Below are 20,116 nucleotides of genomic sequence, written 5' to 3'. Positions count from 1 at the left end.
ATTACTGATCCCACAATACCCAAGTGAACCACTGCGGATAGATTAACCTTGACTGCATCAAAGTATTTTGACATTCACCTCCATAAGCAAGACACAGAGACTGCAGTCAGAGAGAGAGAGAGAGAGAGAGAGAGAGAGAGAGAGAGAGAGAGAGAGAGAGAGAGAGAGAGAGAGAGTGACAGAGTGACACAGCGAGAGAGAGAAGATAATAGAGAATAGTGTGTGCTGTGTGACAGACCTTCTGGTGACACTGCTATTGACGAGCAGATTATGGGATAGAGTGCTGCTCTAGTTTCCATGGTTTAGACGCTCGCCCCTGGCATCAAAGTGCAGCACTGGCCCAGTCCCATACAGGGCCTGGCCAGGCTGGAGGTATACATTCAGAATGTGAGGCGATGCACATTTTTTCTTCTCACATAAATAGTAAGCCTATTTGCAGGACTTGGGAACGGAGAGCTTTTAAGACGCACGTGTGAGAATGCGCATGCATATGTCACCGTGTAAAAATGTCACCGCGTGCATGCGTGTTGTGTGGTTGTGGGTATAGCAGGGGTACGGATGCACGCGTTGGAAATAGCTTGATTAGGTTACAGGTGCACGTGGTAGAAATGCCTGTTGAGGTAGATTATTTGATTTGCGCCCACGCGTCAGCCTCTGGCAGGTACATAGCAAACACGTGTCAGGAACCAACAGGGCCGGGAGAAGATCCTGCAGCAATGCAGTCGGTCTGCAGCACGATAACAAATTCGGACTCCTGACACTTGCTGTTTGGTGAGGCCATGCTGATTCAGTCATGGGTTTGAGTCATGCGGGTCATTTGCATGTGTTTTGGTTCAAAAAGAGTAAAGCCAGTTTTAAAAACAAAGCACATTCAAAAAACACGTGGCTTTGGGTCACATTTGATTTGATAGCATGCAAATGTATACAGGGATGGTTTAGCTCCTAAGGCGAAGACAATAAACCAATCTTAGGAGCCATTGTAAATTCCCGGTTCACAACCAAGCATGACATTGCAACACACTCGGCTCGTGTTAACCGACATGCCCGTTCATGCACAGTCAAACTTCAAAACAGAGGAAGAACAGCCACAATACCAGAGCCTCGCGGTGCTTAATGGCTGCTTGACCTTTCCTTTCCCTCCTTCCTGAAGCTATCATTGCATGTATGGACTTGGAGGGTCTGAATAGGTAGCACGGTATGGCACTCCCAGCTAAAGACAATCAACCCATTCTAGCCGACCCCATGCAGATGTGACATCCTGTAAATCAATGCTGTAAACAAGGCCAATCAATCCTGCCCCAAAACAATGGACTCTGAGAAGGGGGAGACACCGATCAAACGAGGAGATAGTGCGGACAAATAATACAGGCCTGTTTTTTTTCTTTCATGTGGCCTATCTCTGGCGACGTCATCTCTCGCCACAACAGACGAGTATCATGAGTTGTAAATCAAACGTTGTGAATCTAAAGGCGGGAATGTGTTGCGACAGACACAGTGCTATTGGCGGGAAACGGTTTCAAAACAACGTTGGCTGTGCAGTCCCATGCCGGTGGTGGATATCATCATGTGTGCACGCACATCACCCTGCAGTGGTGCAGTGGTGCTGGTGGCTCCGCTACCTGCCCCGGTGCACCTGCTGGGGCTGCTGTTGCTGCAGCTGCACCACTCCCCCAACCAACGCCTCAAGAGTGGAGGAGTAATAATAGACCGCCACAAGCCGAGCCTCCTCGTTTCTCCCGATCTCCCAGCCGTAAACACAACAACGCCCTTTAAAGCAGTCGTGACCGCTGCCCAGGGATAGAGGCTCCACGTTAATGCAACGACAGCTCCCTTCCGGGCCCCCCCCGGATACTCTGACCGACAGCTGTGTGTGTGTGTGTGTGTGTGTGTGTGTGTGTGTGTGTGTGTGTGCATGTGCGTGTGCGTGTGTGTGTGTGTAAACTATGTTATGTCATGATGAGCGTACACTGTTGATCGTAACTCAACATTGACACTAATACTTAAAACTCAGCGATGCCGCACGCGAGGAGCAAACTGGGCAGAGCTCCTCGACCATCTACTCCAAGGAATTGCGAAACACACTCACTCACACACACACACACACACACACACACACACACACACAGACACACATGTTCAAACACACACTGTTGTTTACGTCTGGTCTAGTCCAAGCAGATTTAGCTGTAGCAATTGACAGCATAAGGGAAGGATTACGCGCTTGGTTTGTGAATTAGTCTTACTAATTAGGGCGTTCTGGTGATAAAACAGCAGTGTGGCAAGAACCCCAGCAGCACAGCTCTGGGTGCCGTGCAGCAAGACTAAACGAACACGTCACACAAAGTAGGCTGTTCATTTAAATCAACACTATATCACACGATTTGAAACAGTTATATAATAATAGATAGACATTATCCTTCTAAAAGTCCACCAAGGAAACCATGGCACATCTCGTGTTGTTTTTCTATAATGTGCAAATGCAGTGTTAATGATGACTTCACAGACGTGTCATTACAGCCCAACACACACACGCACGCACGCACGCACGCACACACACACACACACACACACACACACACACACACACACACACACACACACACACACACACACACACACACACACACACACACACACACACAGTGTAAACACCCTGCACCCTGTTGGCCTGCATTCTTAATCCCGGCGAGAGGGCAGCGCCATCGCTCGGCCTCCGTTCTCGTCCTCATCCAATCCCTGGAACAGCTGTGACCAAATGTGGGAATTCAGAGAACGGCGTTTACAGACATTAACAGGAAGCAGCCTCCGGGGGGGGGGGGGGGGGGAGGGGGGGGCGACAGAATCAGACGGTGCCAACACGTCACGCCACGTTCGACGACGTACGGCAACACCTCAAGGCTGCCCACGCCCACGCTTCTGACTCGCCACTCCGGGAGAGCGAGGAGGAGAACACTAGGGCCCTCTCTAAACCATGCGCTTAAGTGCCACTTACCTGAGAGGATGATTCAACGTGCAGGAGGCGCACGGTGAGGAGGTGCGTAGGAAGGAGAAGAAAAAGCAGAAGAGACAAAGACAGAGTACTGTAAGTGGGCTGAGCTCCAAGGGGAGGACAACAGACGCCGACTAAGAAGCGATCACGGTGACTGGGAAACAAACACAGATGATGTGATTCTCACATGCGCGTGTCACGTTGAAGTGAGAAATGCCGCGACGTGTTGTAACACTAGGTTCGATCATAGTATCAATTCTCAATTCTTGGCTGAATAAAAAGGAGGAAGATGTGAAGCACTGTGTATCACACCGTGATGTAATATAAGGCGTGTTGCTAAAACACACCAAGGAAAACATTTTGGAGTGACATTTTATGACGATATGCTTCATGGTGGTCGACCCTAGTGGGAGTCACAAGGAGGGCCAGGATATCTGTGGTCATAAATGTTATTGTTGTGTAAAATCCCCTTGGATATCTGTGTAACATAGCTGTATGCAAACAATACAATACTGCCCTCTCATGGCTCCACAAGGATCGGAATTGTAGGCCTACTTATTGTTATTAAAAACAAGGCAAAGAACAGAAGACCAAAGGAAAAAAATATTGTTGATCTACAAATATTTAGAAATACTAATTGTAGGTGTACTTCAGATGCCAAAAAGTTAAAAGTGTTCTGCCAAAGATGGGCATGATCTTTAAGAGGTAATCTTTGCAAATGTGCGATGCAATGAGGCTGCCCTCTGCTGGTCAAAAGAAGTGGTCACAAATAGTGAACACTTTCAAACTGAGACTGACACTACACTATACAGTCTTAGAAACCTAATTCTCATAGTTAGCAACCTATACTTCACTTACAGTTGATGTAGCATGGTGGTGCTACAGTGCCCAACTGCAGCCACCCTCTCAACACATCACAGGAGCTGAGTTTGTAAAAGTGATGAGAGACAGGGAAAGAACAGGCTGTTCTAGGTCAGGAGTGCAAACAATTCATTGTAAACAGTGAGATTTATCTCATGTACGGAATCCCACACATACAAACAAAACACACATGCACACCATTTTGTTTGTGTTTTTCCCTGTCAGTGTTTTTCTGACTTTCTACACATGCATAGTTATCTAAATGATGCTGCATAACAAGAACCATAACCATATATTATATATATATATATATATAATGTATAATACAAAATATAGGTGATCAGAAAAGTCTTGAGATCCAATACAGAACAATATACCCGCGTCTGGTATATATGGTATAAAATTAGACAATATTCTGCAATAGAAACACACATGACTTTGGTTGTTTCTAAATCGCAGTCTGCCAGACGATAAACCAGTATTTTTTCCTTGCTGATGTATTTTTAATATTTTCGCTTTAAAATAACTTCAAGACAAAGGATAGAGGAGCATATCAAATAATGAATCTGCTCCACTGCATCACAGCACACATGACAGAGAGAGTGAGGTATTACTCCTTGCTGTGCTTCTGTGCCCCAGCCGTAGTAACACCTAGCATCAACACACACACCAGCGAATGCAACACACACTACACACACACACACACACCCAAGAGGTTAGCGGGTTGAACCCCTTACCCTAACCCGACCTATGGGCTGGCTTGAATTAGGAGGTAGAGCAGGTTGACTTAAAACCAGAAGGTTGCTAGCTCAAGCCCCGGCTCCTCCTAGCTGAGTGTTGAGGTGTCCCTGAGCAAGACAACGAACCCTAATTGCTAAGGGCAAGACAACGAACCCTAATAATAGCTCGGTAGCTTAGACATTCAGTGTAAATTATATTTTGGCAACGTGCAGCACACACATAAACTGTTGCTTATTGAGCTGGTTTAAAAAAAGACCAAAGCAATCTGTGATTTCGTTTGAGACAGAGGAAGACGGAACGCTGAAGCATTTTCAACTTCCACGCTATTTTTAGAAGCAGCTTCATTATTTTTTAACTAACTCTACGACATTACTAGAAAATAATGTAACCGCATCGAACAATCCGGAAATGATGCAGTAGATGTATTGCTGAAACAAAGTTTATGAAATCGAGGCACTCTTACATAAGAGATGGAGCGAAGGGCACTAAAATGAAGTAAAATGAATGACTTTTCTTAAGCGGTCTCATGTTCCCTCTCATGGGAAAAAGGACAATGTAGAATACATGTTGTAACAGACAGGATGTAACTCGAAAACAAAATAAAGAATCAAATTCAATGCCATAAAATCTGCTCCTCATGAAGGCAGCTGGATCATATCTCCCAGCATTTCTTTAGTTCTGTGACCACAGAAGTAGTCGCCAACATCTTAATCGCATTTTCCGTCAATTAGATATAAATCTTCCCGTTTCATGCTCTCATACTAGAAGTAAAAACATGCCAATCTGCTCTTCAACTGAAACTGAAACCAGAGGCAAGCAGTGTCACCGAAAATACACTGACACAGACTTTCTTACTAGTGAAGTCATATTTTCACAATGTGAACTATACAGGTTCACGTTATTATTGCAAATATTATTATAAAGAAGCATATTTCATGCTCACTCAACACTTCATTCCCACACTCAAAGAGCTCAGTGTGTTATTAATGGAGGCCACTGAATAAGTCCAGCTCATCTCCCACAGGTTCAGTGTAGTCCATTGGTAGCTCTTAGTGATAGAAGTAGGAGGGTTCTGATAATGCTACACTAGTTTTACCTGCCAAAAGGTTCATGATTAGACTACATAATTGACAAAATTAACTATATTATTAGTCAATTGGTTGTGTTGTGCTGTGTAATATCCTTTCAGGCCTTTTGTGGTTGGCTCTGCAGATGACCAACTTTAATGTGGTGCAAAATCCATTGACATATATATGTAATTAATTACACATCAAAAAAATGTAATAGTGAATATTAATAGCACATATCGCACTTGAATATGAACATCGGGAGATACATCATTTAGTTAAAGTATTTTGCTCCAATACCTTGCTACGTTGCCTCCAGTCACAAATGTCATTACAGCTCCCGAGTACATGCCTGAATACTCAGCAGGTACTCTATCCGCTCGCACTGGGACAAATCACCAGGACAAAACCAATTCCAATGGGATATACTGTGCATATAACATTTCCTCCTGAAGAAAAGAGCAAATTTCAAGTTTGGCAGCACGCCAACGGCAGGAGTCGTTCCAATCACGTTGAGTTTGAGTTGACTTATTTCAAACACATTGTCAATGCACACGTTAGCAACACTCAATGAACGACTCTGACATTAGGAATGAAAATACAGTGGTGGCAAATCCCAAAGGCAGTCCACCGTTTACACATTTGTCTCAAGCATATTGAACAAAACTGAGTTAGTTAGTCTGAATGGTTGCACACAAATACAATCAATATCTGTTCAATAAGAAGCAGAAATAGTGTGGGGCAGGTGGGGCTTGTTTATGTATCTGTCCCATTCCAGAAACAGCAAAACCATAAGCAGGCAGAGGGAGGTAGTAACCACATTACTAGCTAAATGAAGGTTGTATTCATGAAAACCACCAGTAAAAAAAACATAACAATACAACAACTGTGGTCCAACCACATTCAGAGCGCGAGATAGAGAGACAAAGAGAGACAGAGAGATATAGAGAGGGAAGAGAAGAGGCATAAATAGAGAAAGAGAATAAGAAAGAGATAGTTATCCTAATGCATAATACATGTGCATCATCCACACTCTAGATTCCAAGCCAACAATAAATCAGGCTGGCTAAGATTAACTACTATTAAGAATGAGTACCACCATCATCATGCAGGCAACAAATCATGGCAGTCACTCCAATGACAACTTTCTGACAATCGTAATCTGAACTCGGGATTCAAAACAGTGCATGATAAGTTCGGCTGAATGCGAGTCTTGACAAACACGGCGCTGGCGACGAGATTTGAGCTGTGAGGCAAGAGTTCACTTGGCAGCCCACAAAGAAAAGTAAACATCTGATAAGAGTCAAGAGAGACCGCAGATGACATCATGGATTTGTGGGCAAAGCCGGCCGCCCCTCCTGTCTGTCTGTGAGTCAGCTGACCCCGAACAGACGGCGAGCGCAGGGGAGCAGGAAGCACTGGGGGAGGACAGAAGCAGATCCTGGGGATGAGCTTTGCACCAGGCAGCCAAGGGTTCAGGTTTGATCCAAATAGAGCTCTACGTTCCCTTAGGAACGTAGCGCTCCCTTATCGTTTGAGATCCCCATCGCCTCCCTGCATATTGCTTTGCTGTTGTCGAAGGCAAAGACATGGCTAATGACCCGTCTGAGAGAAACAGGCCAAGTGTAGACAATAGAGCTCAGCAAGTCAGAATGTACGGTTTACTTAGCACTTGGACGTCAAATATTAGTTCAAACCGGAATGGAATGACCGATGGTTGTGTGTGTGTGTGTGTGTGTGTGTGTGTGTGTGTGTGTGTGTGTGTGTGTGTGTGTGTGTGTGTGTGTGTGTGTGTGTGTGTGTGTGTGTGTGTGTGTTAGTGCGGGGGGGGAGGGGGAAGAGAAAGACTGCTGACATAAGCAGTGCAGTCACTGCACGATTAAGCAATAAATGCATTGCATTGGACACTGTCAGTGCTCTCTGCCTTCCTATACAAAACATACATGCTTTTAAATGAAAACACACACAGACACCCTCCCTCACCCTCTCACATAAACACACACACGCACTCACCCTCAGACACAAATGCTCATGCACACACACACACACACACACACACACACACACACACACACACACACACACACACACACACACAAACACACACACATCATCTCTTAATATGAGCACCATATCAGAGGGATAAGGTAATAGTTCAGCTAAAATATTAATTCTTACAGGGTTAACATTTATGGATTAGATGAATACTCCCGACATAATTGGAATGAGGTAAGCAGAAGAATATCAGGCCACAGGCAGTGTCCACAGAGATGGCATTGGGCAGGACTAAACAACCAATATTTAGCCAGACGAGGATGGCTGAAAGGGAAAAAACGCCTGGCAGCCTGATGAACGATGAACGGCGCTACAGGTTATTCAACTCGCTGGGGTTGTTTGTCGGGGAGATTATAATAAACCCTCTCCTGGGATTTGGCACCACCTCCCCATTACACCCTGTTTTTATCTCTATCTGGCTCCTTCAAGTCCACGCAAAGATGAACAACGTTGTCAGAAAGTAAACATATCACGACAAAGCCTGGGGTTTCTCAGCCCGATTAGTCTACGAAAAGATTAATCGGGGTTTCTCAGCCCGATTAGTCTACGAAAAAGATTAATCCGGTGGAGGCAAATCGACATACCGGCCGACTTTACCCTTCACCAATTATTGAGAATCTCCCTTTGTGTCTGTCTGTCTGTCTGTGACTCTCACTGTGTGTGTGTGTGTGTGTGTGTGTGTGTGTGTGTGTGTGTGTGTGTGTGTGTGTGTGTGGGTGTGTGTGTGTGTGTGGGTGTGTGTGTGTGTGTGTGTGTGTGTGTGTCTCTCTCTCTCGCTCTCTCTCTCTCTCTCTCTTTCTCTTTGTCTCTCTCTTTCTATCTCTATGTCTCTCTCTCCCTCTGTGTATCTGTCTCTCTCTCTCTCTCTCTCTCAGCATGGGTAACATCAAAGGCCAGCGCATCAGGCAGCAATACATTTGTGCTGCCTGTCAGTGAGCTGGAGGTATAGAACAGGGATTTGCATGAGGATTACAAAAACGTATGGGCGAGTGAGAAAACACCGGCAGACACAATGGCCTGGTGACAGGATTTCCTCTCGCAACAAACACCTGAGAGAGAGAGAGAGAGAGAGAGAGAGAGAGAGAGAGAGAGAGAGAGAGAGAGACATAGATAGAGAAAGAGAGAGAGCGATGGAGACATAGATAGAGGTAGAGAAAGAGAAAGAGGGAGAGAGAGAGAGAAAGAGAGACATAGATATAGGTAGTGAAAGAGAAAGAGGGAGAGAGAGAGAGAAAGAGAGACATAGATAGAGGTAGAGAAAGAGAAAGAGGGAGAGAGAGAGAGAAAGAGAGACATAGATATAGGTAGTGAAAGAGAAAGAGGGAGAGAGAGAGAGAGAGAGAGAGAGAGAGAGAGAGAGAGAGAGAGAGAGAGAGAGAGAGAGAGGAAGAGAGACATAGATAGTGTTATAGAAAGGGAAAGAGAGGGAGAGAAAGAGAGAGCGAGACATAACACTTTTGTTATGAAAGCAGAGGGAAGGCATAAACCAAAGGCAGGGAGCTGGGACGTTAACACATCTGCTGCTCCTACTGCTAGATTGAAAACTGGGCAGCGTTCAGTATATCCACGTTGCACTGTACCCCCCTTCATTCTGTTGGAGAACAGGGAGAGAGAGACACATTACTGTGGGTGGCGCGTCTCTCTCTCTCTTTTTCTCTCTTTCTCTCTCCCTCTCTCTCTCTCTCTCCCTCTCTCCCTCTATTCCACAGAAGCTGTTTGAAAACTCAATGACTAACCCACCCCTGGTTTGGCTTGAGATTAAACAAATGGCGAGTGAGTGCATTTGTAACAATTTGCGTGAGGAAACAGTGCCCAACTTACTCCCAAGTCCTCCGCAGACGTTTTATCCCCGCACTCGCAGCCAGCAGAGCGATGGCCTCCAAGAGGCCCCCTAATCATTACAGCCCATCTGGACAACAACTGGCCCCGGTGCTCGCCGTGTCTGCTGGGCTGAGACAGGATCAGACAGGAGAGAACAGAGAGAGAGTGAGGGAGAGGGAGAGAGAGAGAGAGAGAGTGTGAGAGGGAGAGGGAGAGAGAGAGAGAGAGAGAGAGAGAGAGAGAGAGAGAGAGAGAGAGGCAGAGAGAGACAGAGAGGGGGGATGGGAAAAGTGTGTACACCTCACCTTGACTCAGCAGGAACCTGGTGCCTATTTAACAGCTTAATTGATTCCAAGACTCCATTCACAGGAATGACAGAGTACAGGCACCTTGCCAGAAAGAAAATAATGAGGTTCCATCAGTGCACACAGGTTAGGCTCGCTGGCTGATGAGCGTTTAAACTGTACAGTGTGATCTCTCTGCCGCTCCAAACGCCATGAAAAGGTCATTATTGCGAGGAGACTTCTGAAGACATGCAACAATTGGCCATTATATTCAAGGTAGGCAGCCTGCAGGGTCCCAGATGTACTGTATAATTCTGTCTTTTTACCTGCCAGGGTGGAAAAAATCGACTTTCCAAGAAATAGTTGTAATACGTAACCCTGATGTGTCTTGACCTACAAAATGGGCAGATCTGTGCGCCATTGAATGGTGGCAGGTGTTAATTGTGGACCCTGCCCTGCAGGGTGAAACGCTTTGAAAGAGTGGTACACGCTTTGGTCCCATTGTCAGTTTTCAATTGGAAAATATGATTTAAAATACTTAAAACAGCACTAAATCATGTAACCCATGAAGAACCGTCCAAAAGTATACAGCAATTTACATTAGATCAAATTGAAAAAGATGTCATGTATCCTGATAACCATTACCTAGTCTTATCTGCAGTATTCTGGTTATAACCCACACTCTACAACATCGAATTATAAATTAATAAAGTAGGTTAGTGCTAAATTAATAATGGATAACGCTCAGTTAAAGTTTGTTTGCTAGGGATACTACAGAGTTGTATTCCTGGTGGGCTGAGGTTGTGACCTCCTGGAAGATCCCGATTTCCAGCTACAGGCCACACAGTAGCAGACAGGCCACAGACAGGCCACAGCTAGCCCTGCCTGTTATCAATGCAGTCCAATGCAGACTGAGCTGGGCCCAACATCAGCAGTGCTTGGCTCATGGCAGATTACACAAAGGATTACTTTGCAGTTCAAGAGCTCTCCCAGCATTAAATCATAGATGCCGTTTAAGACTTAGAGGCTTTGAAACCAAATAATTACCATAGGCTATTTCTTCCTCCCTGGGCATTATGGTAATATGAGAAATGACGATATTCATTGAGCTACACTCTCACAAGCCGACGCTTGAGCAGAAAAAGCTGAATGGCTTAGTAGTTGCAGGAGCAGTTTAAGGACCCAGTGGACTGTTTCTCTGCCAGCCATTCTTCACTACCTGCTGGGTCGGAGCGGTGGATGTACACTAGCGGTGGGAGAGTCTACAACCGGGGGGGGGGGCGGTGATGCGTCACAGAAAAACAACCAATCACCGACGTCACGGTGCCCGACTTTTCAATATCCACGCGAGCACACAGTGGTCTGAGAGGGCGAAGCTTACAGAGGATAAAAAAAACAAGAACAGGCCGAGTCGATTCATAGCAAATGCAAATAGCAATGACACCCCTTGCGCGGACTGTACACGTCCGTCGACGGATCTCGTTGACTTTGCATGGGACGCTCCCGAAATGCATTGTGGGTCCGTCCGTCAAGTCGGCTCCGTGCGTCCAAACGTTGAGAAAAGTTTAACTTTTCAGGCAGCGACGGATCCGTCACCCAATCAGATCGTGTTATGCAAATATACGCGTAAGTGCACTGTCCAATGAAATCGCCTTTGTAATACAACCCGGGAAAACACATAGATGCGTCAAAAAGCCTCCAGCCGTCGACGGACGTGTAAAGCGTGCAAGGTGTTAGGCAGTCCTTTGGCCGGACGGTGGCCAAGCATTCTAGAAGGAATTAAAAACAGCAGAGCACCGGAGCCTGACCTGAACTGCCGAGTCCCAGAGGAAACTGCCCTAATCAGCACCTGCAGCAGCCATTGATATCAATAGCTCTCTTACACGCATGAACACACACACACACACACACACACACACATGCGCACACACACACACACACACACACACACACACACAACACACACACCAAAAAACGACAGCAGACATTTTCAACTTAACGTAAAAAAAACACAATCCACTAGCACAGTTTGCTCGAGGTACAGGCCAGATGGCAGAGACCCCCACTGAGACTTAAATACGTGAGAGCTGTCTTAGCAGCCCAAAGCAGCCTGCCTGCCTGTCTGTCTGTCTGCCCCCCACCCACCCTTCTTAGGCATTAGAGAGACAGACAGACAGGATTGATGATCCACAAACCCAAATCTTCTGTTTCTCATCTTGTATCATACCTCCCACGTGAGCTGTATGTGTGTGAGAGAGGGAGGGAGAAAGGGAGGGAGAGAGGGAGGGAGGGAGGGAGGGAAAGAGTCCGTGAGTCAGCATCCACAGTCATATGATCCTCCCCCCTTTTGAGGGAAGGACTGTACACTCGACCCTGAAAGCAAAACTTAACCTTCTTCCCCAGGTCACGCCCTAGTGACGGAGCTCTCAGTGACCTTATTGTGAAAGTGTTTTCAGATAGGTGTCGCTTGCTATAGGCTGCACTTGTCTAAGTACAGTAGTAGCCCCCCCTGTAGCCCACGTGGGAAGGGGGTCGCATATGGTTGCTAGTTAAGCTTACGATTTACTATTTAACCATTTAGCAGATGCTTTGATCCAAAGCGACTTACAGTGAATTTAGACATAGAAGTGATTAAGGAAAGTAGGCCTTAGGGAATCTTGATCGAGGATGACATTGGGATCGAACCGAGTACATTTCAGCTGGGAGTCGTACACCCGAGCCAACATTTAGAGTACAAGGATACAATATGGTTAGGGAACACATTATTATGTCATGTGGATGCTAATTTTAAGGCTACCGGGATCTAGGTTAATTGCTCAGACTCTGCAGCAGGGTAGAGAAATGTCATATCTCGTTTTCTCAGCAAGCCTCGCTTTTTGAAGGTGGGTGGGAAGAGCTTTTATCTTCAAAATTGAGTCGGAAGATAGCTTGATACAGCAAATGTTGCATATTGTACCTTTGTGTTGAATATAAACTAAACATACATGTTGGGAAATTTCTATCGTGAACCTTATTAGCAACGTTTGTAACAGTGCAAGTGAATGATCATCTGCAAAGAGCTGTGCCTGGTCCATTGCTCTGTGCTTCCTACCTGAATCGACCACAAGTCTTTAAAATGAAGACAGTGCAAGTACTCAACACATTCTGAATCCCACGCGGCTACCTCGTGCAATTGCCTAATTTCTCTCGGGTCAACGGTATGTCTCATTCAATCAATGCACTTGGCAGATAACCTAAATGCCAACCACATAACATCAAATGCCAAAACAGTTACATTCAAGTGAAGATGACAGGCAGAACACCAATTGACTCATCCATAAGAGGACAGATGCATTGGGAAACTAAATTGAACTAAGATGCTTTGAGTAGTAATCATATTGTTCAATAGGAGGATTCAATATTGATCCATGCAGCAACAACAAGCACCCTGAACATATTACTTATAAAGTGCACTTAGACAGCATTCAACGATCACCCAAAGCTCAGTGATCAGTGATCCACTACAGAGACTTCTAACAAAAATTGGCCACAATTGACACCATCATCATCTTCTGTGGTCTATGATACATAATTCAGCAGCGGAAATCCAAAAATACAAAACCTAATGAACATCATGTCTCAGCACTAGGCTGGCCGACATTTTGATGTCGCAATTTACACAAAGGAGTTGTTAGGAGAGCAAAAAAATGTACTTGAAGAGCCATGTCTCCAGAAGACGAACAAAAATACAGCCTGAATAATTAGCCAGCAGTCGGTCTGATCATTTTAAAGCACAGTCTGTCTCGAGACAGTGCCTCATTACTTGAAGCTTAGCCATTCGTAACAATGGGAGATCGGCGTTATTATTCAAGGGAATATGAAGTGACAAGGGCACAGGCTGGGGAGACCAACAGTGAGTTGACTACAAAGCATGGGAATCTGCAATATAGATGAAGCCAGAGACTACCATTCCTGCACATAAGATGCTTGGTATACCTTAGGCTTCATGCTAATGTTTCATATCTATTCAACCCGAGATACATTTTGGAAGAGTGTAACAGTAATGTCGACCAGAGTTCTTAGTTTAGTGTTCAGAGCACATCACTTCTGAGCATAGCCAACAATACGGGCATTGGAAAGAATTAAATCAATGACGTACAATAATACTTATTTTCTACTAATATAATCGTGTTATCTATATCGATCCTGGTTTTTCAGTATATTCAAAAACCACATCCACTGCAGTGTATTTCAGTGTAGGGCTTAGTGCTGAGCTGCTAAACATGTGAAAATCCCACGGAAACTCAAAAGTGATGTATCTAGGTACAGGATTAAAAGGAAAATAAGTGTTTGCATGTTCCAACCCATTCATTAATGGGATTTTTTCTTTAATTTAGACACTAGACATTCATCAACGTCTATCTCACTCTCCAGGCTGTCCTGGGATGCCTCTCGGTTGTGTTTGCGTGCATGCGTGTGCATGTGTGCGTGCGTGTGTGCGTGTCGGTGTATGCTTACATGGGCTCTCATAACGTGGACTCAATAAAGTTGGGACATGCCTACTCTCGTGATGTCGTAACAAGCTAATCATAAAACACGCGGTATTATTGCACGCTGGGCGGGTGCTATTGCAAGGTCACAGTTCGCTGATGTTTAACTTCCCCATGGGCCGGGGGCTGAGGTGCAAGGTGTTGGCAGCTGACACAGCCTCTCCACAAAACTAAAAGAATCAGAGGCCGTTTTTGCAGCCCGACCACCCACAATATAACCTGGGAACAGAGTGTCAGACTGCGAAGGAAGACTCATAGGGACTGATTTGATCAAACATCTGCATCGATCTCCAATTCATTCACAATCCCATAAAGGAATCAAATCTCGCAGATGAGTCTGGCCTTCCTTGCACACTGTTGTCACACCGGCACCACGAACCCCCACACGCTTCCCATTGACAACACATCCAATCAGAGGGAGAGGCTATGTCAGCACAATCTGCTCATTGAAGTCCATGCTGTGTACCCCAACAGCAACAGCTTAAGCTACGTAGCTAGCCTTCATACAGATCCAAGTGTGGTCATATGGCTTGGATTCAGACAGCTTGTTTTTTCCAAAAAAGACATCGGGAAAGTGACGAGATACAAAATAAAAACAAAGTGTAAGCAAACTGAAAAGGCTATTAATATTGTGGAACAGCATTACCCCGTTCACTATGAAGGGTAGGTCATTAAAATAACTGGTGCTGGAGGATTTTCAGAGGATTTACTTGGCAGCTTCTCACAGTGCCTGGACAGATGTGGAGCTCTGTCAGAGATAGTTATGAGCCGAAATTGTCAACACCCCTCATATAAGAACAATGATCGCATTAAATTCAGAGAAGCTGGATTGATGACTCAACAACAAGCAACGAACAACAAACATCAAACACCTTAGCCACATGTTTGAGGTACCTTGAAGATCCTCAAGAAATCTGGGGTAGACGTTCCAACTCCATTGATGATTCCAGCAAAAGAACATCTCAGCTTCCTGCTTCAACTCCATCAGGCACAAGCTCTCACTCCATTGATGGTTCTAAAAAGCATCTCAGCTATGGCTTTCAACTACATTGATAGTGCCACAGACCCAGTACATTTGAGTGCATGAGAGGAAGAGGAAGACTGGTGATTGCCCTTATAAGGTTCCCTGGTGGATACCTGCATCGCAATTTAGAACAACAGAGGGGAACCAACAAAGGGACAACAGAGACACCATTGGGTAAACACCGCTGTGGCCTGTGCCAACCTCACCGAGGTTAAACCAAGTTCCCCGTTACTACAGCGACCCTCGGGTCAAACCAAGTGCAGCCTCCCCTCTCCTTCAGACACACACAAGCTCACACATTGTCTGCACACCACGGCCAACAACAGCTTGAAGGAATCTGTATGGCACCTTGTAATTACTCACACTGACTCACAACATCGTGCTGTTTGCGACGTCTAGCCCGGACAACAACGTCCCCCGTGCAAGTCTGAGTGGTGTGGCAGACGCACAACGTTCAATTAATGACCGACCGGTGGGCTGTGTGTTTGTTTTGAAGCGAGGAGGCCGTGATTTAGAAGGGTAAGATGACATTATCGACTCCCTCTCATACACTCTGAATACCTCTCTGCGGGGTACTCTGAATCTGCTCCTGTGTGCCATGCAGGCACACGGACTTAGTGGATGAAAAGAAACAATATATTAGGGGGAACATACTGTGTGACTCTAATCTTCTCACGAAGAAGGCATTTGTGTATGTTGCCAGACAGAATCACACAAGGCTCTAATAAAGGCCCGTGCTGAAATGTGTTGTGAACAATATGTTGGGAATACAACCAGATTTTAATCTTGTCTATTCTCAAGCAGCAGCCAGCTGAAGAATCAGTGTTGACAGGGACAATCCTTCAACGCTATCCTTCAAGAGCAGGTGGTATAGTAGGAAGGCCAACCAGATAAACGTGGCTCAGATGCACTTGACATATGAACATTATGATTATACAGATAATTACAGTATAATAACATTGAGTTATAATAATCATCAAGCACGTAATTCAAATAAACAGCACTGCGCTACTGGTAAACGGAGGGAGAGGATCAACAAGGGACAGACACAGCAAAGTTTGAAAGGAGAAAAAAAAGAGTAGGCTACATACTACGCCCAAATATATGTGGAGCGACCGTGTAATGATTAACTAACGAGGTGCAGTGCAGGCAAATACGGAGCTGTAAAGGGCTTCCCGTTTGATTGGGACCCGTGTCGTCGTGCTACTCTGAAGGCATGGGGGTGTTCTGTTATGAATGAATCCCGGTGACATAATAACCTGATGATAACGAGGAGGGACGGGGTGCTTTCAGACTTACTTGATGAAACATCGTGCTCCCTCGAAAGTGAATCCTTCTTCCCACCCTGTGGGTAGGTCTGTATTTAGGGGATGGGTCGTGCCAAAACAGAGAGGGGGGGAGGGGGGGGGAGAGAGAGATAAAACGGTGAATGAACTGCCATGCTGGCTGTCAAACATGTAGAGATATTCACAGCGCCCTCACTAAAAAGCGCAGCGGTGATTTTTTTTTTCTCGGTTCTAGCATTCACCAAAGAATAAGAATGAGCCATTACATTGTATTTGGCGTTGAAGTGGACAGGACTTACGAATCAGATAAATATATGGACTCACATGCGCTGGCTCACTATTGAGCAGCTGTTGCTGGATCACTGTCAAAGCACAACGCTGCCGCTAAAGCCCACAGTAGCCCACTAGGGCAGGGGGCTCTGTTTAACCACATCCCCGCATGCTTATAGTATAGAGGCTATATCTTTCAGATTCTTTATAATATTCTCTATTTTATGCTCTGTATTGTTCAAGGAACACACCTTCTATATCCACCTGTACGGGTGTGTTTTTTTGTTATACATAATTGTCATCTTTCTCAGTGTATCTACTCGGATGTGAAGATGGACGGGGTAGCTCGCCAGTATATAGTATATATATATACTATATAATATACAAGTGTCCAACTTCAGAAGGGGAGACCAAAGTGACACCTGGACAGAGGTGGTGGGCAGTGGGCACAAGACGAGTCTTTTTCTGTTTTAAAGCGCGAGCGCCAAAGTCCGCTCGCGCATCTATCTTCAAAGCCCGGGGGTTCAATCGTGACAATTTCACCCTGACGGCTAAAAGTGGACAAACCGACGGCTATACCGGGTAACAAACCCGGTAAAGACTAGATAACAGCCGTACCTGGAGTTTTCCTGTGGCCGGTGATCACCGCCTCGCCGCTCACTGGATGCAGCCAGGTTGTACTCTTGGCTTCTTCGCTGTGGGGGTAAGAAACGGAAAAGGCGTTACACGTTTAAAAACGGACATGGGGATATACTTTGCCCGTGTCCAAGTCCCGGTTAATTACTTTACGAAGAAGACGCGTCCATCCCGCGTTACCCCGTAACTCCAGTAAGGGGGGAGACAGGATATCCACTCGGGGTGCAGGTCCGCCGCCATGTCGAGCAGTACTGTAGAGACGCGGCGGCGCGTCTCCGCCGCCGCGGCTCGTACACGGGAGCCTTGGCAACGGCGCCTGAGCCCCAGGAGCCCCGCTAATATTCAGAGGCTCATCATAACTGAAATCAAATTTCAGATAAATATTTTATATTTAAAAATAAAAAACGAACTTGCAGGGGATGTGCACACATAAGCTCACATAAATAATTCGTTTTGGGTGAATCGTTTTGGTAAAGGCGTTTGGATATTAGACTGTAACTCCAGTAAGGGGGGAGACAGGATATCCACACGATATTAGACCGAAATGTAATTGGAAGACTCAAAGTTTTGCAAGCTAGCCAAGTGCAAGGTGTATTGCGTAAACAAAGACGCTAACTAATAAAAACACACACTCAAACACACGCACCCACACACCTCCAAAATCTTTTGATATTTAGGCCCCGCCTCCTGTCATTGTGCACTGAAACTGCAGGGTCAGCCTTTCACGTCGTACAAAGGCCAGCCACCCAACACTACACCATACCGCTTGTTTATCAGCAGCAGCATGTGGCTTTGTGTGCGGGACACACCGGGTAAAATCTACTACAGTGGGGGAGTGTGTGAGGTATTGGAAAGCTATCCCCAGCAGGGACCCGTTGGCCATATCTGACATATGCCCAACGACAAGGTAACCTGAAGAGAGAGAGAGAGAGAGAGAGAGAGAGAGAGAGAGAGAGAGAGAGAGAGAGAGAGAGAGAGTGTGTGTGTGTGTGTGTGTGTGTGTGTGTGTGTGTGTGTGCGTGTGTGCGTGTGTGTGTGTGTGTGTGCAATTGTGCATGCACACGTATGCACCTTATTAATATATACATGTATATTGCACCTTTCCACTGAATGACTCCTTACAGTCAGCATTCATGCAGAATTGGGGATTCTCTATTTCACCATATTACCCAGAATTTAGGGATTAAGGACTTTAGGGATTACAACTAACCTGAAACCTGGCACCCAAATCACTTCAGAACAATGATTATGGCTCTTCATATTTTTCCCCAACGAGAAGGCAGTTCAGAACAAAAAACGATTTGGACAGAACCAGTTTTTCTATTAGGCTACTTCGTGCCTGGCCTTCTTATTGTGTCCTGAGTTTTTCATCAGCATCTCTTGACCTATGTCCTGGGTTACAGGCGTGATTCACAAAGAAATCCCGGCTTGTTATTGAAGTGTGGATGTACTTCCAGGGCCATTCCGGGGAGTGCTATTGACTTATCTGGCAGCCTAGGGGTCCAAGTTTGTTCATCAATGACTCTTCCTTTGACAATTGCGAGCATTTCTCTGCTGCAGTCAGACAGTTGCCTGGATCCCCGTTTTGGTTGAAGAAGGCCTGGCGCGACTCCCAGCCAATCATGCTCTCTGGAGACAGACTAACTAAATACCCTTTATGTTCAGTAGTGAAAAGCCTTATGGACAATCCTCATCCTTTATGTGAAGTCATGAAAAGCCTCCGGGACAATGGCTGTTTGCTCCGCTGCGATAGCCTGTCACCAAACGCCGAGGAAGTACTTGGTGGACATCATGTCTCACGGATTGAGCGCGGGCAGTGGACACTGCGTAGACGTCCTCCTGAGCGATACTAAAGCAGAGTTTGAATAGAACCGAAGCAGTAAGGAAATAGGATAAACAAGCTCAGATTTGAGGAACAGCTTAATCTTTAATCTAAATCAAATAAGAATTACATAGCCTATATTATTTCACCACAACCCCAACTGTGTAGAATCTTATGTCATCCAATATATCACATACTCATACTCAAAATGCTATATCTCCGTGCTTGCGGAATAATTGTATTACGTTAAAGAACACTAGAGAAACAGCTACCCACTCACCAACTCATACCTGAGATAGAGATAGACTAATAAAGTGCCTGAACATGTAAAGGTAGTAGGCAATAATTAGCCAGAGACCTGCATTGCTGGGTCTGGTTAACGGTGCAAAATGTCTTCTTACATAATTGCTCTGAAACGACAAGGCTTCGCTCGGTGGCACAGGTTAGACTGGAGGCATCAACACAGAATTTATTAGCAAGCAGCTGTTACGGCACTTTGTTCCGGTGCCAGCGTGGCAGTGGGGCTCTCTTGTCCTGACCAGAGCCTGGGAGGAGGAGGAGGAGGAGGAAGGGGGTTCCATGCATGCGCTCTGGCAACGTCTCCACACGGATTAAAGTGAAGGAGGGCGGGTGGTCCCGTTTGGCAGCCACCCCACCAGGAAGAGCGTGTGGCGCTTCCACCATTAGGCCGACGTGCCCGTGCCTGCGGTAGATCAGCTCGTAAATTAGAC

The 20,116-nt window shown here is 45.7% G+C and overlaps 1 protein-coding gene across 1 annotated transcript in view; it reads right to left on the bottom strand.

Annotated features, from left to right (window-relative positions):
• LOC311357003 (pleckstrin homology domain-containing family A member 5-like) overlaps positions 1-18,224 on the bottom strand; it is a 68,132-nt gene extending 49,908 nt beyond the window's left edge. The window contains exons 1-3 of the mRNA XM_084476876.1: positions 17,712-18,224; positions 17,546-17,622; positions 16,671-16,728 (exon numbers count right to left, since the gene is read on the bottom strand). Of these exons, the coding sequence (XP_084333002.1) occupies positions 16,671-16,728; positions 17,546-17,622; positions 17,712-17,803 (227 nt within the window). The 5' untranslated portion in view covers positions 17,804-18,224. The remainder of the gene's footprint in view (positions 1-16,670; positions 16,729-17,545; positions 17,623-17,711) is intronic.
• Positions 18,225-20,116: the final 1,892 nt, after the last annotated feature.

Source organism: Micromesistius poutassou, assembly GCF_964030765.1.
Source record: "Micromesistius poutassou genome assembly, chromosome: 13".
NCBI classification, from domain to species: Eukaryota; Metazoa; Chordata; class Actinopteri; order Gadiformes; family Gadidae; genus Micromesistius; species Micromesistius poutassou.
This window is presented reverse-complemented; position numbering and strand designations above follow the sequence as displayed.